The following is a 21,457-nucleotide window of genomic DNA, read 5'->3' as shown; positions in this document are numbered from 1 at the left end:
ATTTAAAGATTTTTCTTTTCCTCCAAAACAACACTAGGTTTGGGCAGAATGATTAGAATGTTTTTTTTTTTTAAGGAATAGTAGAAAGATAAATGAGATTCAGATTTGAAAAATATTTTTCAACAAAAGAAAAACAATTGCTGTATATATTTTCATTATTTTATGTATTACTAATGACAATAATAAGACTGATTCATTCATCTATATACCACCTGCTAGACCACCAACCACATGTAATAGAAATCGGAGGCCCTGAGTTAGAACCTGACTTCAAGAAACCAACGGTCTAGAAGGAAAGATAAGCCACCTAGGAACAGAAGTATTAGGAAAGTCCAGCTATTTCCCATGTCAAGGATCGGGGAAATTTTATAAAAGCAAGGAGCATGTGAGCTGAGTCTTTGGGGCATGGGAATTAGTCACAGAGCAATGGAAAAAAGGACATTCTAGGCATTGAGAACAGAAATTAGCAAAGCCCTGGAGAAAAAAAAAATCATGAGACATACGATGTCAGTGTGGCAAAAGGTACCTAAAAGTGGGGATGCTTGTTACTCAGCTGAATCAAAGAGAATGAACCTGCCACGAAGGAGGGCTCTGGTGGCTAGTGCAGAGAAGTAGGGAACAAGGTTGCAAAGAAAAATGGAAGTCACCTTAATTCTGGTAAAGGGTACAGGTGGTACTAGAAAATGCTAAGATACAGATTTTAGGGGTAGTATAAAATACATGGCATTATATATGCTATAGGAAGAGGGAAAGAATATTTCAAGAGAGAGCAGGAGAAAGAGCTAAGCAGGATTTTTATAGCGGGAGGGAATGGATGGGAGAGAGACTTCAGGTATTTTTCCTCCCAGCAGTGGGTGGTGGTGATGGGGAGGGGAATAAACTGCTGTTTCCCAAGATGCTTTCAGAACCATGGGAAGAAGACTTTCTAAGATTTATTATGACCCTCTTGGCAAAGTGAACCAAATCTGCAAAAATAAAATGGAGTTAAAACTTTCCCCTAGTAGTAAAGCTTAAGAAATATGAAAGAAGCAAGGTGAGGTGGTGGCACGCACCTGTCATCCCAGTACTTGGGAGGCTGAGAAGGGAGGATCACGGGTTTGAAGATACCCTCAGCAATGTAGCAAGACTCTCAGAGACCTAGTGAGAACCTGTGGTGAAATAAAAACCAAAAATGGTTGGGGGTGTAGCAAGGAGGTAGAATGCCCCCCAGTTCAGTCCCTAGTAGCACACACACACACACACACACACACACACACACGATAAAAGAGACCTATGTAATAAAAACAAATAAATCCCAGTGAATCTTCAAATAAAGCATCAACTCTAGAGTTCATGGGGACGCTCTGAGGAGGGAACAGAAAGGAGAGGAATTAACCTATAATTGGGTCTTTGTTCCGTCTTCTGATTTGCCTCTTCTTTTTCACCAACAGACACTTAACACTTCTGTTGAAAGGGTCTGGTACCTACGGGAACATTCTAGAAGTGATGGGAAGAGATGTGGGTAACTGATACAGTCACCGCACAGTCTCAGGGAGCTGTCACCATGGCCATCAAACTATCCATTAGCATCACTTTTTCTAGAGAAATCTTGCCACATCCTGTCTCCTTGCTTGCAGTTAGAACTGGCTCCCTGGTGGTAAACCACACAGCCTTAAAAGGCCAAGAGGAAAACAGACACACTTTTCTGCGTTCTCTGTATCATATAGCTGTGCAAGAATTTCAATCCCCAGCAAGCTGGGCTACAGAGAAGAGAAGAGGAGCCAGCCCAGAGAATGGGGTTCAGGGGAGAGCCCCGCTTTCTTTGGAATCCTGCAGGCTCCTCCTTTACTTTGAAAGATAAATAACTAATATTAGTAATAATGCATAATTAATAACATTTCACCACAAGCAAAAAAACTGAAGAAAAGCATGTCTTTCTGACATTTACTGGTTCTGAGTCACATTTCTGCAAACGAAAATAACAATAACAGCTACACATGAGTGATTCTCAAAAGACTCTCTCGTGGGCCGTGACCAGTTTCGTGACTGGTTTCTCTATTTGCATTTGATGCACATGTTCCAAATTCAAGTTTGTTTATTGTTTCTTCATCTCTAGGTCTACCTTCCCGCTAACTGACTGGGTGAGGTGGTGGAAATGTTCTATTTTGCCCTGTCCAATGAAGAAGCATTTTGCTACCCAAGTACTTGAAATGTGGTGAGTAAGTCGGGCGTGGTGGTGCACGCTTGTAATCCCCACGCTTGGGAGGCGGAGACAGGGGGATTGCACAGGTCCGAAGCCAGCCACGCTGGCTTAATAAGAGACCCTGTTTCCAAAAATAAAAAAAGTATAAAATAGGTCTGGGAGTGTAGCCCAGAGGTGGAAGGGCTTCCAGGAATCCCAGTACCACCAATAATAATAATAATAATAATAATAATAATAATAATAATAATAATAATAATAAAAGATGTGGTGAGTACAACTGAGGATGTGACTTTTAATTTTATTTAAGTTTAATTCACTTAAATTTAAGTCATTGCTCATGGAGAGTGGCTGTATTATAGGAAAGAAGAGCTTAACTCTGTTCTCAAATTTTAATATACCCATCAATCACCCGGAATCTTGTTAAAATGAAGATGGAAGCGGGCATGGTGGCACCCACTTGTAATCCCAGGACTGGGAAGCTGAGACCGGAGGACCGCAGGTTCACAGCCAGCCTCAGCAACTTTGTGAGGCTCTCTGCAATTTAGTGAAACCCTGTTTCAAAATAAAGAATAAAATAGGGCTGGGGGGTAGCTCTTCGGCAGAAGCCCCTAAGTTTAATCCTCAGTGCCACAATAAAAAAGAAGAAGAAGAAGAAAAAAAAAGACTGATTACAAGTCTGGTGGGCCTGAGCCCCTGGGTGATCCTGTAGCTGCGGCTCTCTGAACCACACCTTTAGGAACAAGACTCTAACTGCTTGAGGAGCCAACAGTGTGACCCAGAAACGGCATGGCTCTGTCGTCTCCAAGGGATTTTTGATCACACATACCGACAGCGACTACTCCTGAGATGACTGTACTCACATTTTACATTTGTTATAAATCATATACACAAAGCAGAAAATTGAAAGGATGAGAATCAGATGAGAACTAAGCAGCATTTCTAAATGAGCATAATGAACTTATAGTAACGGCGAATATCTCCAGCACAATAGCCACTTGAAATGAAATTCACAGATAACACGAAGAGAAACACATTCGCACATCACAAAGTCTTCATTATCTGAATAGGTAGGCACGGGTGTTTAACTCTCATGTTTCATCTAACAAACTCTTACAATAAGTCTTGCAGGGCCAGGATAGCTCTGTGTTTGTGTGTGTGTGTGTGTGTGTGTGTGTGTGTGTGTGTGTGTGTGATATGCACACAAACAATGGGTCTTGCAGCATCAGGATGGCTGTTTCTCTGTGTGTGCACACATGTACACACGTGTGAGAGTACACATACATGCATAAGAGAGGGTGACAGAGAACAATGGATTTTACATTCACGGTACTGGTATTCTCTTCAATCTGCGGTCACTTCATATGATTCTTGTGAAGCCATGTGTATATTTCATGAGGGTTAATTTAGTTAGGATTATAGGAAATCATCCACAGATCTACTTTATTTAGATCCCCACTGAAAGTATCCCTCTGAACCCACCCCGTTATAGAATAATTCCTGCCCCCTCTGGTACAGGTGGCCTCTGGCTTTAACACTAAACCAGACCACATTCAACCTGAATGCTAGATATTAGTAATGCTTTCTCTCCTAATTTTCCAATAAAAATAAGCACAAAGAGAAGCTCCAGTTCTCTTTCAGTATCGGGTTTGTCTACTCCACGTTGGTAACCACTGTCTAAGTAGTATATAGAATTTTCAGAATAGTTACAATGCTCTAAAATAAAATTTACATCCAGCAATAATATTGAACTTGATGTTTTTGGAAATTATTCTCAAATCAGTATGTTAATGTAGTTATAATTTCAACAGGTTTTACTGGGAATTGGGGGAAATTACTTTAGGTTTTCTATGGAAAAAATCAAGGTACAAAATTGCCAAGATCCTGAAGAGGAAGAAGAGTGCTCTTCTACTGATACACTGTGAACTATAATCCACATAGTGTGGTGTTTGCGGGCACTTCTTAATATGATTTGTCATTTTTAGAAATAGCTGCAATACTACTAATACTATAATACTAATCGGAGTATCTGATTAGTAAGTGCAAGGCCCTGGGGTTCAATCCCCAGCACACATACAAAGAAAACATAGTGTGGCATTAGCACAAACATCAATAAGTAGATCAAAGGAACAACAACAACAACAAGAATCAGAACTAGATTAACGTATATATAGAAATCCTAACTGTAATAAAGGTGCCTATTTTTTTTTTTTTACGGGGGGGTTACAGTTCTGAGGATTAAATCCAGGTGCATTCTACCTCTGAGCTATACCCCCAGCCCTACTTTTTTATATCCTTATTTTGAAACAGGGTCTCACTACATTGTGAAAGGCCCAAGTAGCTGAGGCTGGCTACGAACCTTCAATCCTCCTATCTCAGCCTCCCAAGTACTGGGATTACAGGTGCGCACCATCACACCCGGCGAGACCCCCTGTTTCTAAGCCAGTAGTTCTCAGCGGGAGTAATCTGGCCCATCCGCAGTCACCTGGCAATGCCTGGAGACGTTTTTGAATGTCACAACTGTGGGGATGGGAGGTTACTACCAGCATCTAGTGGGTGGATGCTGGGAACGCTGCTGTCAATAGTATCAAGGCTGAGAAAGTCAATCCCAATTCTTAACCTAATTCTAACCCTACTCTTAATCCTAACGGTTGATTAAAAAGTTAAAGAGGAATAGTATTAGATGTGGAGAGATTCCAAGTGAACTCTCACCCTTCCACCTATGAAATGTGTGGACTTTAACCTGGACAAGCCGCCACTCTGAGGCTCGTTTTCTTCATTTGGCTTCAGGAGCAAAAATAACATATATCAGGAAGCTAGAGGCAAGGGCTCTGGCCAGCCAGGGCGACAATAAGCGATCGCTATCGCAGCTGTTTTAAAAAATGACAAATCACACTAAGCAGCGCCTGCAAACATATGAACGCTCTTCGCAAGGAAAGTGGGTTTTGTGTTCCGAGTGAGAGCCAGTTTTCTTGACTGAGCAGTGTGTGGGGCTTAACACTTCAAGGACACATGTTTAGGTCTGTTATCAGTCCCCCTGGCACAGGGATTATGTTTACCTTCTCCTTTCTAACAAAGGCTATTACCTTAGAAAACATACAACAGACACCCAATAAGCACAGTTTGATTTAGAAAAATAATGCACTCGTGGCCCTAGAACCTTCATTTGCAGAAACTGATGAGTCCTGAATGGAGCCATCCTGGGAGCTCCAGACAGTCCAAGTAGCAGCCTTGTGTCCAAACCAGCCTGGGGATTAGCTAGGCTTCTGCTCCTACAGCCCAGCCGCGGGAACTGAGGACGCTGCAGAGTCCAGAGAATTCTTGGGATTCCCTGAGGATGCTTCTGTGAGCTCCAGGGCCTGTGAGGAAACCATGGTGCATTCCTGCACCATGAACCTCAAGGTGAACGAAAGCTCTCTACTCACTGAGCTCTCCCTCCCTTCCACCTGCACTTCAGGGCCGGGAAGTCATTCACAACTCCTTCAGTCTCGTTCTCCTAGGACGTAAAGTGGGGTGCGGGGATAAGGGAAGATAAGATACTAGGGATCTTTCAGCTACAAAATAATGCAGGTATAAAACCTCTGCTGAAGGCATAATAATGTTTTCAACAAATATTAACAGCAAAAACAACCATCATGAGGACACGGTGAGAATTAATTATGATACTTAACACACACAGGAATGAAGTAAAGTGTTCTCAGACCCTCAGAAACAGGTGTTGTATGAATGCGCGTTGCTAATTTGGTTTTTAAAGTCTTTGTAGCCATTTTAAGTCCCATCCCAGGGTTGATGAATAGGAAGCGAATGAAATGCTGTGTTCCACTAAATCATATTTATAGCATTTACCGCTTTGTAAAATGGTTCCGTCTTTCAACCATTTAAAGTATTATAGAAAATAGTGGGGTAGATTATGGAGATAATCATTATATCAAGATCTCAAGAACATTTAAATCACTAATAATGTCTTTACATGCATCTGAAAGTTATTTCTCATCTGCTTTTGCATTCATACCTAAAAACGTAAAATTCAATTAGCACTAGTCTTAGGATTTCTAGGGCCAATGACTGGGCACAACCATTCTATCTGTTTTGGCTTGAAAAACACACAATCAAAGTTAACTCTGATCGACAAGAGGAGAAAAGGTAAAAGAGACCTTGCCAGGAAGATTTAAAATAAGGCAATCTGAGGTCCCAAATTTAATATTAAGTAGATGTATAAATTCAAAAATTTAGCACTTCCCTAAAATTATATGCAAACAAATTACCTACGCTGTGCATATAGCACACAGAATTCTATCTAAATGTCCCTAGAATCCACCTGTAATGCCACAGAATAAATCTTCCTAGAGAGTCCATTTTTATTTAAAGATTGTATGTATGTATGGGAGACGGAGGATCCTTCTTTTATTTAAAAACAATGACAGACACTTCAGGGTACTGTGGTATTCGCACAAGTTTTAAGACCAACAGGAAATTTCAAAGAAATTTAGTGTTGGTGCCTCTGCGTTAAGGTTACTGACTCGCTATTCCCCGCAGTTCCAAAATACTTCTGGGGAAAGCCTGGATTTCACTAGTATGCTAATTCTCTTTCTCAGAGGAGACAAAAAAATAAAAATAAAAAATAAAAAATGTCGGGAAAGACACAGGCAATCAAGGCCAGCTATAAAACTAGGGGAAAATGAGCTCTCACACAAACCAAGCACGTCTCTCTCCCTCTCTCCACTGGGATAAAGGCCGACCCTTTGGAGGAAAAGAATAAGAGTAACTAGGCAAGCCATTTAGGAGTGTGGATTGGAAAACCACGCTCTCTCCCCAGGAGAATGTGGCATATTAGATCGGAAAGTGCAAACACAATAATTAACAGTGAATCCTGAAACCAACACACCAGCAAAGGGTGTTACTCCAGAGCAAGATGGGAAAATAGGAGGAATAAATTAAAGTCGGCTTGGTGCTGCTGGACGGCTCCTGGGGGGTAAGGTGGCAGCCCGGGAGAGCTAATCAGGTTCTCCAAGCACCTCAGGAAGCCTGAGAAGATGGCGAAGGAGGAGACTACACTAGACATGAGGGGCAGCGGCCGGCGAAGAGCGAGCGTCCTTCCTATTTCTGAGTCCAAAATAACGACCTCTGCCCTAAACAAACACCTTCCTCTTCCCCGCTCTAATTTAACTTTGAAGCTACCTTTCTCAATTTCTGCTCTCTGGGAATACACTGCTGCTGTGGTTTCCTATCACGGTGACGCATGTCAATCACTGTGAAGCCAAGCGTTGCTTTTCTTAGCCGCGTGTGATTCCAACAATCAGCAGGCCCCAGGGCTGATCCTGGGCCTGGTGTGTGAGCACTTTCTAGGGCACACCCCAGCAGGCGCCTCCACCCCCTGTGTACTTCCCTTAATTACCAAAGCTCTTTCAAGAAGGTCTATAATTCTCCCAAGAGTCAAAATAATTGGTAAAAATTAGACATAAAGAGATACAAGTCCACTTAAAGAGGACACTTTCGACTATAATTTTTCAAGAAATTTTCTTTTTAGTTTCAATATAATTTTGTACTTTCCCAATTTTGCCCTTTTCAAATGCCAAAGAAAATGTTCACGTTATCTTGCAGACTATAAAAAAAAGGCAATGAAATGCATTTATACTTCACTTAAGGTCCACAAAAGATTTTCTTTTGAAGGCCATCCTTTGGCTGCGTTTTGAAAAGAAAAAGAAGACTGAAAAATAACATACATATACTTTTGTGGCAAATCACTGTTATTCTGGTATTGAAAAAAGAGTGTGTGTGTGTGTGTGTGTGTGTGTGTGTGTGTGTGTTCCGTTACTTGGGAACCATGCTGCGTGGCTACATTATCAAGATGCACTTTAGGTATTGGTAAACAAGTAAACCAAAGACAGATCCATCTTGCAATGAATTTATTATTTTTTTAGTGAATAATCATGCAAAATTCCACGGCACAGTTTTATTTGACTCCCTTCAGGAAAATTCTATCAAGTAACACTTACCTACTGGCACTCAGAAAGGAATGAGAATTCAGGAATGAAAGGAGACTGAGCAAAGAGAAGGGAGGTGGGTCAACATATAAAGAACACTAGCAGACAAGACAGAGAAGTCTGATGACTGATGGCTGTGTGCAAGAGGGAGAACAGACAGCTCAAAAGCTGCCTTATCATCCCACCAAAGTAAGTCTCACAGAAATCTTAAGAGGTGGCAAGAGGGTAGCCAGTGGCGTGGGTTAGGAATACACAGTGTTATTTTGAAAAATGAAACAACAATTAAAAGAGAAGTTTTTGTATAGAAATCCAGATTTCTGGCTTTTCATGGGGGAAAAAAAAAAGCATAAGATCTGGCAATATCTGGCAACGAGAGGGCAGACAGAGGTGAGCACTGGGTCGTCTTCCAGCTCCCAAGAGTCCTCGCTCAGAAAGCCCAGCTCCTCTAGGCATCTGAGTTTGCAAGCCCTGTCTTAGATTTGAGAATTCAGGAATTTAAACTCTTTGCTCTTTTTAAAGTCATGCAAAAGTAGTAATGACTGACCACTCTCCGAGACTTGCTTTCCTGGAAATAAAACAGCAAAATGCCAAAAGAATCGTCTCTCTGTGCATCACTTGACACCGGCGGCCCACAGCTGACTCACTCAGCAATCTGTGCTGCTCCCAGGCACTTGCGAGTACAGTCTGCTGAGATGGTCTAAGAGGAACTTTTTCTCAGACTCCAAGCATATGGTCAACTTGGAACAAAGCTGCTCAGTACAGTTCTCAGCAAACCCATCGCATCGTCTCAAAGAATCACTAGAGAGGTCTGGAATGGAATGAGGCCCGGCAGCTCTGGCTAGGTCAGCAGATTGAGAAGTGGGCCGGGCCCTGGGGCTCCCATGGCTTCCCCTCAGCACTCCTCCGCCTCTGCCCAGCTCCAGGCTCATTCCCCCTCCGCTTCCCCTGGACCTCGTGCTCTAGTTCCCCCTGGTCCATGTTCTGCTTTTCCAGGCTGTAGGCTATTCTGGGTCAGTTGCCCTGCCTGAGATCCCCTTCCCCATTGAAAGATAGATGGCGCGTCCCTCTGTTGCACAGAGACACGCGGAGATCCATAAGCACAGAGACACGCGGAGATGCATAATCGGTATTACGGATGTCTTTATTCGTGGGAGATCGGCCTCTAGCCCCCGTGTGCACGCGGGGCTGGTGGGGAGAGTGCGTCTCTCTCTCTCTCTCTCTCTCTCTCTCTCTCAGGCTCCCCTCTGAACTCTGAACTTGCTTCTTCCTGACCGGGAGGTGTGGTCCCCTCTCGGAATCACCGGGCTCCACCTCCTAGCTTCCCGCCCTGCCCCTTTTTGGGGCTGGAGCAGCTCTAACCTTTCACCCATCCCACTAGTTCTCTCTCTCTTCAAATCTACCTACTGCTGCAGACCCAGAGCAAATCAGTGCGGCAGGGCCTCCCTTTTCTAAAGCTCCTCCATCACCACATTTCTATCAGAGATGCAAACCAAGACCCAGAGCCCAGCTGGGCATTACCGTAATTTGTAGATGTAGTTGACAGCCCCTTGTAAGTCATTTCCTTGAGATTCAGGGGCTCCACAGAATCACCTTTGCGTGGTAAAATTACCGAACACACATGCTTCCTAAAAAAATCCAACTAAAAGGAAAGAACATTGACCACTTAAAACAATGCCAGTTATTCAACAGGCAGATAGGCCCCAGAGTGGACTGGATGGAGTGTGGAGACAAGGAGTCCCTGCTCCCTCGGTCTCATTCCCCGTGGATGCCTCTTAAGGGGCAAGCAGCCCCCACCCTGGGTAGGATTCCAATGAGCAATCTCTGGAAACCTGAGCAGCTTAGTTCTCCAAGCCATCTGATCTAGACCTGAAGGAAAATATGCACTGGTCAGGTAGAAAGATGCTGCAGTGCACCTATTGCCTTTCCTGGGCACCTAAAAAGAATTTTGAGGCTAACTTTGTTTTTTGTTTTTGTTTTTTGGTGGTACTGGGGTTCCTGGAAGCCCTTCTACCTTAGGGCTACACTCCCAGACCTATTTTATATTCTTTTATTTGGAACAACGGTCTCTTAAGCCAGCGCGGCTGGCTTTGAACCTGCGCGATCCTCCTGTCTCTGCCTCCCAAGCACCGGGATTACAAGCGTGCGCCACCACGCCCGGCCTTGAGGGTAACTTTGAGCATATGCATTTTCTACCCTCTGCATCAGCTATACCTCCTCTGCGTGCCGCACCCCTTAGTCAAAAGGCACATGATGGTGTCTGCAGAGTTCCCACGTGTCCTGATCCCTCTGCCATGGAGGGTATTACACCAGGCTTCAAAGCACTGGTGATAAGAAACATCTCTGTTACTGGACTAGCTCTAAACTGGCTCCAGGTGGAACGACAGTTCAACTGTTAAACAACAGAACATCACGGCGCATTCCATCTACAACTATAAAACACCCTAGAATTAAGTCCACACTCAAAAACCATTTGAAGTGACGTTTTAATAACTGCCTTCTCTTAGCCATCAAGTCATGAGATCTTTAGACACTCAGTCTGAGGAAAACTTCCTCCCCCTAGAGAAAGATAACTACACTTAAAAATTTGGAGTGAACACAACTATGTTGTCTGTTAAAAATCTCTAAGTGATCCAGAGACAGAGTTGAGGAGGAAAATACAAGCTCTTTTTCCACTTATTTTTCCACTACGGTTTTCATATTCGGCTATTCATTCTTGAGTCAGTTTTCAAAGTCATGGCTTTGACTAGATTCACCACACTTAAAAATCAAGAACAATTTACACTCAGATGTGTGGTTTGGCCTGCCGTCATAAACGGAAGTTATCAGAATTTTCAAAAGAAAAGACCTGATAATTTTTCCTGGATTCAGGTGAAATTTGTCAAAATGGTAGAGTGCGGAGGAATGTTGCTGTACAAAGTACTCCTTAATAATTCAGGCTGTCAGTGATGCTCTCACATTATCCACATGCCCCTAGAAAACATTTCACTACAAGACTTAAACTATCCAACACCATGCTCACCACTGCAATATTTTTTCAAAAGAAATAAAGCCTATTCCAGTCGGGTATGGTGGCACACACCTGTAATCCTAGTGCTTGGGAGGCTAAGACAGGAGGATCACAGGTTTGAGGCCAGCCTCAGCAAGTCAGTGAGACCCTGTTTCAAAATGGAAAATAAAATAGGGCTGGGGAGCCGGGTGTGGTGGTGCACGCTTGTAATCCCAGCATTTGGGAGGTTGAGACCGGAGGTTCGCGGTTCACAGACAGTCTCAGCTACTTAGTGAGGCCCTCTGCAACTCAGTGAGACCCCGTTTCAAAATAAAGAACAAAAAATAGGGCAGGGGTGTAGCTCGGAGATCAAATGCCTCTGGGTTCCATCCCCAAATCCGCAAAAAAAAAAAAAAAAAAAAAAAAAAAGGGCTGGGGATCTAGCTTAAGGGTAGAATGCCCTGGGTTTTCAGCCCCCAGAAAGAAAATTTAAAAAGAAAGAAAGAAAAAAAGGAAATACGACCCAAGTTAAAAGTTCCTTCTTTCCTTCTTGACATTTGACATTTCCTTGGTTTCTTTTCCAGTGAGCGGGGACATCATTTTTCAGATACCCAAAGCATGAGAGTGTTCTTAATTAGACTGGGAGGCGGGCTCCATGGCTACCATGGCTACTTGTGTCCTGCATCTACACCATCGATCTTCTCACCAAGTAGAGCTCCTAGCATGACACCTTATAAAGGAACAGGCATACCTTGCTTATTGAATCGTTGTTTTTAACGAATTGGAGGTTTGCGGCCACTCTGTGTTGAGTACATACATCAGTACCATTTTTCTAACAACTTACTCATTAGCACATTTCAGCAATAAATATTTTTTTGTGTGTGGTACTGGGGGTGGAACCCAGGAGCTTTTCTACTTACAGTCTATACTCCCAGACCTAATATATATATAATTTGGAAACAGGGTCTCACTACGTTGCTGAGGGCCTCATTAAGTAGCTGAGGCTGGCTTTCAACCTGTTTGATCCTCCTGTCTCAGCCTCCCAAGAGCTAGGATTAAAAGCGTGCGCCACCACGCCTGGCTAGCAATAAATATTTTTAATTAAAGTATATGTATTGGTTTTTCAGAGGGTACTGGGGAATGGAACTCAGGGGCATTCTACATCTGAACTACACCCCCAGCCCCATTTCATTTGTATTTAGAAACATGGTCTTGCTAAGTGGCTGAGGCTGGATTCAACCCTGTGATCCTCCTGTGTCATCCTCCAAAGTACTGGAATTACAGGCGTGTGCCACTATGCCTGCTGGCTTGTGAAATGACATCTTAGACACGATGCTATTGAAAACTTAAAAGACTACAGTGTAGAGTAAGAGCACCTTTAACATGTACTGAGAACCAAGAAACTTGCGTGTCTAACTTTACTGTGGTATTCACTGGAGCCCAACCCAAGGTATCTCCAAGATACGCTTGTATGAGCTCAATGGATGTTTGTGAATGAATGAATGAATGAAATTCAAGTTTGAATAGTTCTGTTCATTTTCCTGCTGTTTCTGAATACCCAAAGTCCAACTATTTGTTTAAAAAAAACACCAAAAAACTTTTGTTCCCCTTTCAAACACATTAGATTGATATCTGAATTCCAAGTAGTCATTCCATGGTCATTTCTGCTGATAAACCTCACTGGACAGATAGTAATGTCGAAAGTTTAGCTGGATCCTTTTCAATGTGCTCTACGTGTTAAACAGAAATTTATTCCCTTTTAGAGAGCTAAATAATTTTATTTAACAGCATCTATAGTTGTCAGAACTTTGGCATTCTTTGTGTAAAATACCACTTTAATGGTCCGTATTAAAAATTACTCCCATCAGGATTTTTTAATTTTTTTGCCACATAAACTCCCTACTGATACACAAAAAGTCCTGTGGGTTTCTTTGCTTATTTTTAGTAGTGTAGGAGCCTTTCCTTGTTATTTGAAAACATGATTATTGCACTGACCAGAAAAAAATGCCTGCACTTTATATTTAATCCAGGTGTAGTGGCGCATGCCTGTAATCCCAGTATTTGGGAGGCTGAGACAGGAGGATTGCAGGTTCAAGGACAGCCTCAGCAATGTAGCAAGACCCTCCGCAACCTATCAAGACCCTATTTCAAAATCAAAAATAAAATGGGGGTAGGGGTGTAGCTCATAGATAGAATGCCCAGTACCACAAAACAAAACAAAACAAAATAAAATAATAAAATAATGTTTATAATGACCCTGCTTCCCACCTCAATGGATCCTACCACCCAATACTATTGGGAATGGAATAGAAAAGCAGCAGATTCTCTTGGCCATTTTTGCCTTGTTTTACATGGTAAGTGACCAAGCTTCTGTGGCTTTTTTTTTTTTTAAGATAGTTCTAAATGCCCAATGTAAAGCTAAAGAAGGAATTGTCTTCTCTGTATCTGCTTACCAAGGAGCTGCCATGTTTCCTAAGGTCATCAAGGCAGGTGGCTCGGACATCCGCACCAGCGCGGAGACTGCCCACACCCCAGGAGACTGCCATCTTCCCTGTCATGAAGGCCCTCCTGCACACTGGTGTCTTGATCTCCTTAAGAGCTTTCCCCCTTTCTCTCTAATGGAAAGCCAGTCAATTTGCTTGTTCCCTGTCCTGAGCATAAGTAAAGAACCCCCAGTTCCACTGATGGCTTGTATAACGAATTATTCCCCAGAGTGGATGTTCTTATTCCCCATCTTCATCCAACGCATCCCATCAGACAACGCAAGAGTCTGAACAGGCCCCGCAAATCATGTGGCACCAGCTTCTCATTGTACCAACCAGAAAATGGGAGGGTCAGAAAAAACCCACTGATAAGATCTCCACGCCACACCACTTGCTGGGAGCTGAATGCAGCCCAGAACCCAGGCCTCCAACAGGTTCTCCAGTGTCCTTTTCTCATCGTTCCCGGCTCTTAAAGCTCTCCCTTGGAGTAGAATGGCAATCCCTATTAGTGTTGCTGAGTGCCAGGCACTGCACTAGACAAGAGCTCATCAGGTCCTCTGTATCACTGCGACGTGGAAGTGTGGTCCATGGACCAGCAATGTCAGCATCACCTGGGAACATGTTGGAGATGCAGGGTCCCAGGCCCTGCCACACACCTGCTACACAGACTGCTCTTTGCCAACAGCCCCAGGATATTCCCAGGTACACTAAACTTTGAGAAGTGCTGCTCTATCACGGGGAGAGAAAAGGACACATCTTCATGTTTTGAGTTGATGGATTTGTACAGTGCTTATCATACCAAGTGCTGGGCTAACATCACCTCCTACAGCAGAATTTCACGGAAGGACACTCCAGCGATCTGACCTAGCAGGCTCATCTCCTTTAAACACTATGGCCAGTAAGACAGTCTACGGAATAGCCTGGGGTCCAGAATGCTTTATGTGATGCACATAGTATGCGGGTTTCACTTTGCTTCATTTCTGAAATGGTTTCATTTGAAGACCGTTGAGTGAGTGGTGAAATGGGAGAGAGGTTGAATAATGAAGGTACCACTTCATCTAAGATCAAAGACACCCTGCTTCCCTCTTCTTCATAAAGGCGTTGGGTGCAGGAACATAGTAGGTGTGTTGTGCCAGGGCTAAAAATGCAGGTACAGGAGTCACCGCTCCTGGAAGCGAGTCAGAGCTTCTGCATCTGTGTGATCTTGACACATAATGTCTATGTCTCAATTTTCTCACCTTTAAAATGGGAATGAAAGCCGGGCACACGCTTGTGATCCCCAGCTTGGGAGGCTGAGACAGGAGGATGGCACAGGTTCGAAGCCAGCCTCAGCTACTTAGTGAGGCTCTCAGCAACTTAGTGAAACCCTGTTTCTAAATAAAATAGAAAATAGGTCTGGGAGTATAGCCTGGAAATAGAAAGCCTCTGGGTTCCACCTCCAGTATCACCAAAAAAAAAAAAAGGGGAAATAAAGGAATGAAAATAGCACCTATGTCATAGGCTGATAATAAAGTCAAAGTGCTTCTTATAAGGCCTGGCACACAATGTATGCTCAACAAAAATGTGAGATGCAGTCATTTTACATATCCTATGTGTCAGTGTAATGGAGAACCACTCGGGCCCCCAGCATCATTTCCCTTGGGATTGACCCAGGTATCGATTCACAAGTAACTAACATAAAGAAACCCATATGCATAAAACTGAGCAAAATTTCACCCTGCAAAAATCATAGTGATTCAGGACTGTAGCAAAGACATGCATTCCTTCCACCTGAAGTTCTAATGCGTGGTGACATGGACTAAGTGCCCCAGAGCGTGGTCAGCCACGAGGAAATAAAGGGAAGTTCATCTTAGTCACGCAACCTCAGGCCTTGAAACTGGCCGGTGAGAAGACCAGCCCAAATCTGTGTCCACTGCAAAGCTGCTCTTACACAGAGGGGCCATCACAGTGCACCTTTTCTCTCTGAAGCACGGCCCACAGATCCTTTTGTGAGAGGTAGCTGGAGTCTGTTTTCCCTTCCCAGACTTCATTTCAATTTTATTTTTATGAAAGCAGTAAAGACATATTGTGCATTCCATTCCATTTAAAATTAATATTGTTCCTTTCGAAAGATCAATCCCTAAAGATCAATCCTCCTCTTTTCCTAATTAGGTCCAATCGAAATATAACAGTAAGCACTCCACTGCACATGCCAAACTAAAAAACACCCAGGAGGCCTTGAAAATCTAGAGCAAGACCAAACCAACCACAGACTTTGACTTGGGTGGTGGTATTTTTTTCCCCCTCATAGGTGACCAAAAAAACTTATGGTAGAGTCAAAATTTTAAAGCATTTCTAAACTTTAGGAAAAGACATCAAGTTTGTATATAGTCTTTAATAAAATCATTGTGCTTTTCAGCCAAGCTTTTCAGATTAATGGTCTTATTATATTTTTAGTAGCTGTGCCATTCTGGGAGCACAGCTCTTCAGAGAAGACATTTTTTTTCTAGCTGAGTTAAATCCAATAAATTAAAAGGGGTGATATAATAAAGTAGAACTCTACTTGCAGTGGGGCATGGCATTTGTTTTCCATCATAGGGCTGTTATGGAGTTCTCCCTGGTTTTCTTAACTTTTTGCTTTGCCTGTCAGAGGGCAGAGGCCCTGGGAACAGCACGCCAAGTTATCCCATCTCTTCTCTCCCTTCCCCTCCTCCATTCAGCACATCTTAGCCGCCTCGAGATGCTAACCGGTCCTTCCTTACCTGTCAGTTTTCTTGATCAAGATGGCCCTAAAGATGTGCTCGAGGGGTGTCTTCTCCTGCTTGTGAGTGGGTTGCACGAAGGGATGCAGGGTGGCCAGAGAGAAGCCCTGCTGGTACAGCTCCAGGAGCTGGGCAGGCAGGTCCCGCAGGGAGGCCAGCCTTACCGCTGAGGACCGCGGGAGCTCCTCTGGAAGTGGAGAGAAGGGAGCAGCTCATCAGAGATCCACAAAAGCCTCCCTCTCAACCCGCCCAAGTCCCTCTCCCTTGGCTGGGAAGGACCATCTAGGCCACCTCCTGTCTCTACTGCTTTCAAAGAAACTTCATAAGCAGCTTGAGATTTTCCAGCTCATCCAAAGACATCACAGAAGACTGCAGGCTTGCGGTCAGCCTCAGCAACTTAGCAAGGGCCTCTGCAATCAAAATCAAAATAGAATAAAACAAGGCTGGGGGTATCTCAGAAGTGGAATACCCCTAGATTCAATCCCTGGTACTACACACACAAAATAACCAAGGAAATTAATTAAATTAAATATAAATCCCAGCTGGGCGTGATGGCACAGGCCGGTAATCCCAGAACTTGTGAAGCTGAGACAGGAGGCTCTCAGGTTGTAGCCCAGTCTCAGCAATTTAGTGAGATTCTACTTCTTTCTTTCTTTTTTTCTTTTCAGTACTGGGGATGGAACCCAGGGGCATTCTATCTCAGAGCTACACCCCCAACCCTAGTTTTTATTCTTTATCTTGAAACAGGGTCTCACTGAGTTGCAACGGGCCTCACTAAGTATTAGCTGAGGCTGTCAGCAAACCGCAACCCTCCTATCTCAGCCTCCCAAATGCTGGATTACATGCGTGCACTGCCACATCCTGAAAGACTCTATTTCAAAATAAAAAATAAAAAAGAAGAATGGAAGCATAGCTCAGAGGCAGGTGTCCTTGAGTTCTATCCCCAGTACCACACATGCACAAAAATTAAAATAAAATAGAATATAGATCCTTAAGTGTGGAATTGCTGGGTTACAGATGATATTTTTAGTTATTGCTAGGTTTCTTTCCTGGACTGTCAGATTTACCTATTATCAGGCATGGTAAAAGTGCTCCTTTGCCAACTCTGGATAATCTCATAGTAAAAATGTATCTCTGTGAAGTAGTAATTTATATTTATCATGTATTACATAACTTTTCTTATTAAACATTAAATGCTGTGTTTCCTTTTCTGTAAACTGTCTGTGCATAATCTATGTCTAGTTTTCTATTGGGTTTTTAGCCCTTTTTCTATTGGTTTGAAGGAATCCTTTATACATTAAGGAACTTTGTTCTTTTTGCTATCAGTTACAAATATCTTTTGCCAAGTTATTGCTGGCCTTTTGACTTTGCAAAATGTTGATTTTGCCATGAATAATTTTTTATAAAATTGAATTTATCAATCTTGTCTTCAGTGGCTTCTGAGTTTCGTGTTATAGCACAAAGATCTGGGATTATAAAACTACCCTCTTGTGAATTCTTATATGTTTTATTTTTGCATGTAAATCTTGGATATATTTGGAATTTATCTTGTGTAAAACAGGCAGTATAGATTCAACATCCTCCCCCCAGAGTTTATCCATTTTCCTCATTGATTTGAGCTGTGACTTTTATCATATACTAGTGAATATATTTAAATTTATGATGGTAATCTACTAATTTATTTCTGTGCAGCACTATTTTAAATGATAGTCGTTTCCTATTATTTTTTCATACCTGGCTAGGCCATTTCTTGAGCCTTACTCTCTTCCCGTTTATTTTCCGAATCTTCTATGTATTTGTTTTCCCCAATGGTCTTTAAAAATCAGCTTATCAGACTTCTCCTTCTCTCCCAGTAAAATGTCATTTCTATTGCAGCATGTTCAAATCATAGCTTACCTGAAGGAGAATGAATGTTTTTCACCATGCCATCTAAGATGGCGTAACTTTGGTTTATTCAAGTCTTCATTTTGGGCACCTCAGGAATATATTAATATTTTCTTCACATGGATATTATATACTTATCACGTTTATTCATACTTATTTTCTATCTTATTTCTATTGGTCTATGCTACTCATGTTGGGGAAACAGGCGTGCTCATCAGAGCTCGTATGAGAGAACCTTTCTGGCAGGATGCATACACACACACACACCCTCTGTCCAGCAACCCCTCTGCTGATATTAATCCCACGGTTGAATTCAAGATATACGAACAAACCTCACAGCCATGCTGTGGATCGAGTCAGTCACCAGGGACCAGAATCCCAGCTGGCACAGAGCCACTCTCAAGGGCTGGAGGAGGGTCAACCATTAAGAACAGAAGAACATGAAGGCAGGTGGGAAATGGGGTGACTTGTCCTGGAGACATTACGGTCTTTTCCCAGGACCAGCCTGGGCCAGGTCCCTCTTCATCTCCTGTCTACCCTGAGATGGTCTCTCAGACACACAGGGCTTTGAACAGCAGCTACCTACCTCCATCCTAGACCGCACCACTGCATCCTTGATATGGTGATGTCTCTCCTGCTGGTTACTGACATTCCCCCAAACTTGTCATGGTGGACCTGGGACTTGTGTCTCTTATTGAGTGTCCTCCACAAAGGGTGCTTTACATTGTACTCAGTTACTCAACAATAACAAAAACCTCTGCTTCTGATTCAAACAAACAGTCAGAAATGGTAAGCCACTTGGGGAGAGGTGAATACTGACCAGTTATCAAGGAACTACAGTAATATTTTAGGTGTGATGATGGTACCATGGTCACATATAAAAAATAATCCCGCCTTATTGAATGTGTACTGAGACATGCACAGACAGAGTGAGATCAGTTGTTTTATGTCTATTTTAAAATATATGCTGCTGGGTGAGTTGATGGGCAAGCCTGGGAGAGGAGACTGGAGAAGACTACAAAATAACTACTTGTTGGACTGGGGTGATGGAATTTTGGAGTTCATCATACTATTGTTTTATAAGTAACTGAAAATATCTGAATAAAGAGAAAAAAAGCTACAGAAACATTAGTAACATTAAAAGATAGATAGATAAATATATTTTCCACAGTATTGTTCTAATAGCAAAAACCTGTAGTCAAAGAGTTCCAGTTAACATTGACATTCCAGGGGCAAATTTTATGAACATTTGAGAAGGTAAGGTCAATCTGTTGTACAGGTATAGGTTGTTTCTAAAGACATTACTAAGTTAAAAAAAAATGTGCCTAGCCAAGTGTAGTGGCGCACGCTTGTAATCTCCGCGCTTGGGAGGCAGAGACAGGAGGATCGCGCAGGTTCGAAGCCAGCCGCGCGCTGGCTTAGGAGACCCTAAGTTTGGGAGTGTAGCCCGGAGGTAGAAGGGCTTCCAGGAACCCCAGTACCACACACAAAAAAATGTGCCTAACGGTTAATGATATGGTTGCTTTTATATAAAAACAGAAGGATGTACAGACACGAATAACTATTTTTTTCCCAAAGAAATTATAAAGATGTCAACATTGAAAGGAGAAACTAGAATAGGGAGGGAAAGGTGGGAAGGTTATTTTTACTCAATTTTGTACTTTCAAAATTATGGTATTTTTCATTTCAGTGGAGAATTTATAAGGCATTTAAATTTTCGTCTTTATATGTAAAATCATGATAATGATCATTTAAAAGGTTTTCATGTATTTTTTAAACAGTGCATTATTTTCAAAAACAAAATCGAGGGTACTTAAGAATACCGTGTAGCATCAGACACTGTAGCTCTCATTTCCATACACCATGCAAGAAATTTACAGGAAAATAAATCCATAGCAATGATTCACTCTAAAGTAAGTGTCCTGGGGAAACCTCCATTAATAACAGTGACAAATGTTAAGACTGGCCAGGACGGCAGAAAAGTATGCATTCTCTCCCTTGAAGGAGGTTCCTGAAATGTTCCTAGACAGAAAAAAATTCGAAGTTGAATCTTATAAGGAATGCAAAAGCTGGGGGTGTAGCTCAGTGGGACAGCACCTGCCTAGCATGTGGGAGCCCTGGGCTTAAGCCCCAGTACAAATAAATATAACAAGAAAGAAAGAAAGAAAGAAAGAAAGAAAGAAAGAAAGAAAGAAAGAAAGAAAGAAAGAAAGAAAGAAAGAAAGAAAGAAAGAAGAGAGAGGAGGGAGGGAGGGAGGGAGGGAGGGAGGGAGGAAGGAGAGAAAAAGAAAAGAAAAAGGATTCTGAGTTCCCCATGCATGAAAAACCTGCCAATGTATCTCACAAGCAGACCTTGGACATCGGCAAGAGGATTACTCTTTCTTGTGTATATGTGTGTGGTGAGGGAGACAGGAAGGGAACTGGGATTGAACCCAGGAACATTCTATCTCTGAGTCACAGGGTGTCACTTGGTCACCACATGCTGGCCTTGAACCTGTGATCCTTCTATCTAAGCCTCCCAAGTACTGGAGTTATGGGTGTGCATCACCAAGCCTACCCCTTCTCCTTTTATTTTTTTTTATGAGAAAGGATCTTGCTCCATTGACCAAGCTGTTCTCAAGCCCTGGAAGCATCGAGGCTACTCAAGTAGCTAGCACTGCAGGTGTACACCACTAAGACCTAGGAGAAGACAGAGTTCTGAAGTCAGCTGCGTTCCTCCCTGGCTGTTCATCCTAGGCCTAAGGGATCTTAGTTTCCGTGTACAAAGTAGAATTACATGGGTCTGTTGTCTTCACTCAGTGGTTGAGACAGTCAGCTGGGATGATGTGTGTGTAATCAACAGGCCTGCAAGAATCCCAGCCAGCGGGCAGTCAGTGGGCGGGGGCCTGGCCACTGGGGTGGTGATGCGAGTCAGGGACCGGGGCCATTAAATTATTCTCCATCCCACCCACACCCCTTTACCTCCATGCTCCCATATCAGTGCACTAAAATATTAGTCAATCAACCGCTTTATAGTTAAAGGCTTCCTGAATAAAATATAATACCATTTAAATTTTTATCGTAAAAATCTAAAGATGCATCTCTTGTCGAAACTCAGCAATTTTATGGCTTTAATTTTTGGTATGTGTGCTGACAAAGTGAGTTTATCTTTGTGGTTAAAAAACAAATAAAGATGATTCTCAATCTTAGCACAGTAAAAT

General features: G+C 42.7%; 1 protein-coding gene across 1 annotated transcript in view; it reads right to left on the bottom strand.

Moving 5' to 3' along the window:
• RFTN1 (raftlin, lipid raft linker 1) overlaps nt 1-21,457 on the bottom strand; it is a gene marked incomplete at its 3' end in the record, with an annotated part of 204,880 nt that overhangs the window by 101,356 nt on the left and 82,067 nt on the right. Inside the window, exon 3 of the mRNA XM_080715947.1 lies at nt 16,374-16,560. Coding sequence (XP_080572073.1) covers nt 16,374-16,560 — 187 coding nt within the window. The remainder of the gene's footprint in view (nt 1-16,373; nt 16,561-21,457) is intronic.

Source organism: Muscardinus avellanarius (assembly GCF_963383645.1).
Source record: "Muscardinus avellanarius genome assembly, chromosome: 18".
Taxonomy (NCBI): Eukaryota; Metazoa; Chordata; class Mammalia; order Rodentia; family Gliridae; genus Muscardinus; species Muscardinus avellanarius.
This window is presented reverse-complemented; position numbering and strand designations above follow the sequence as displayed.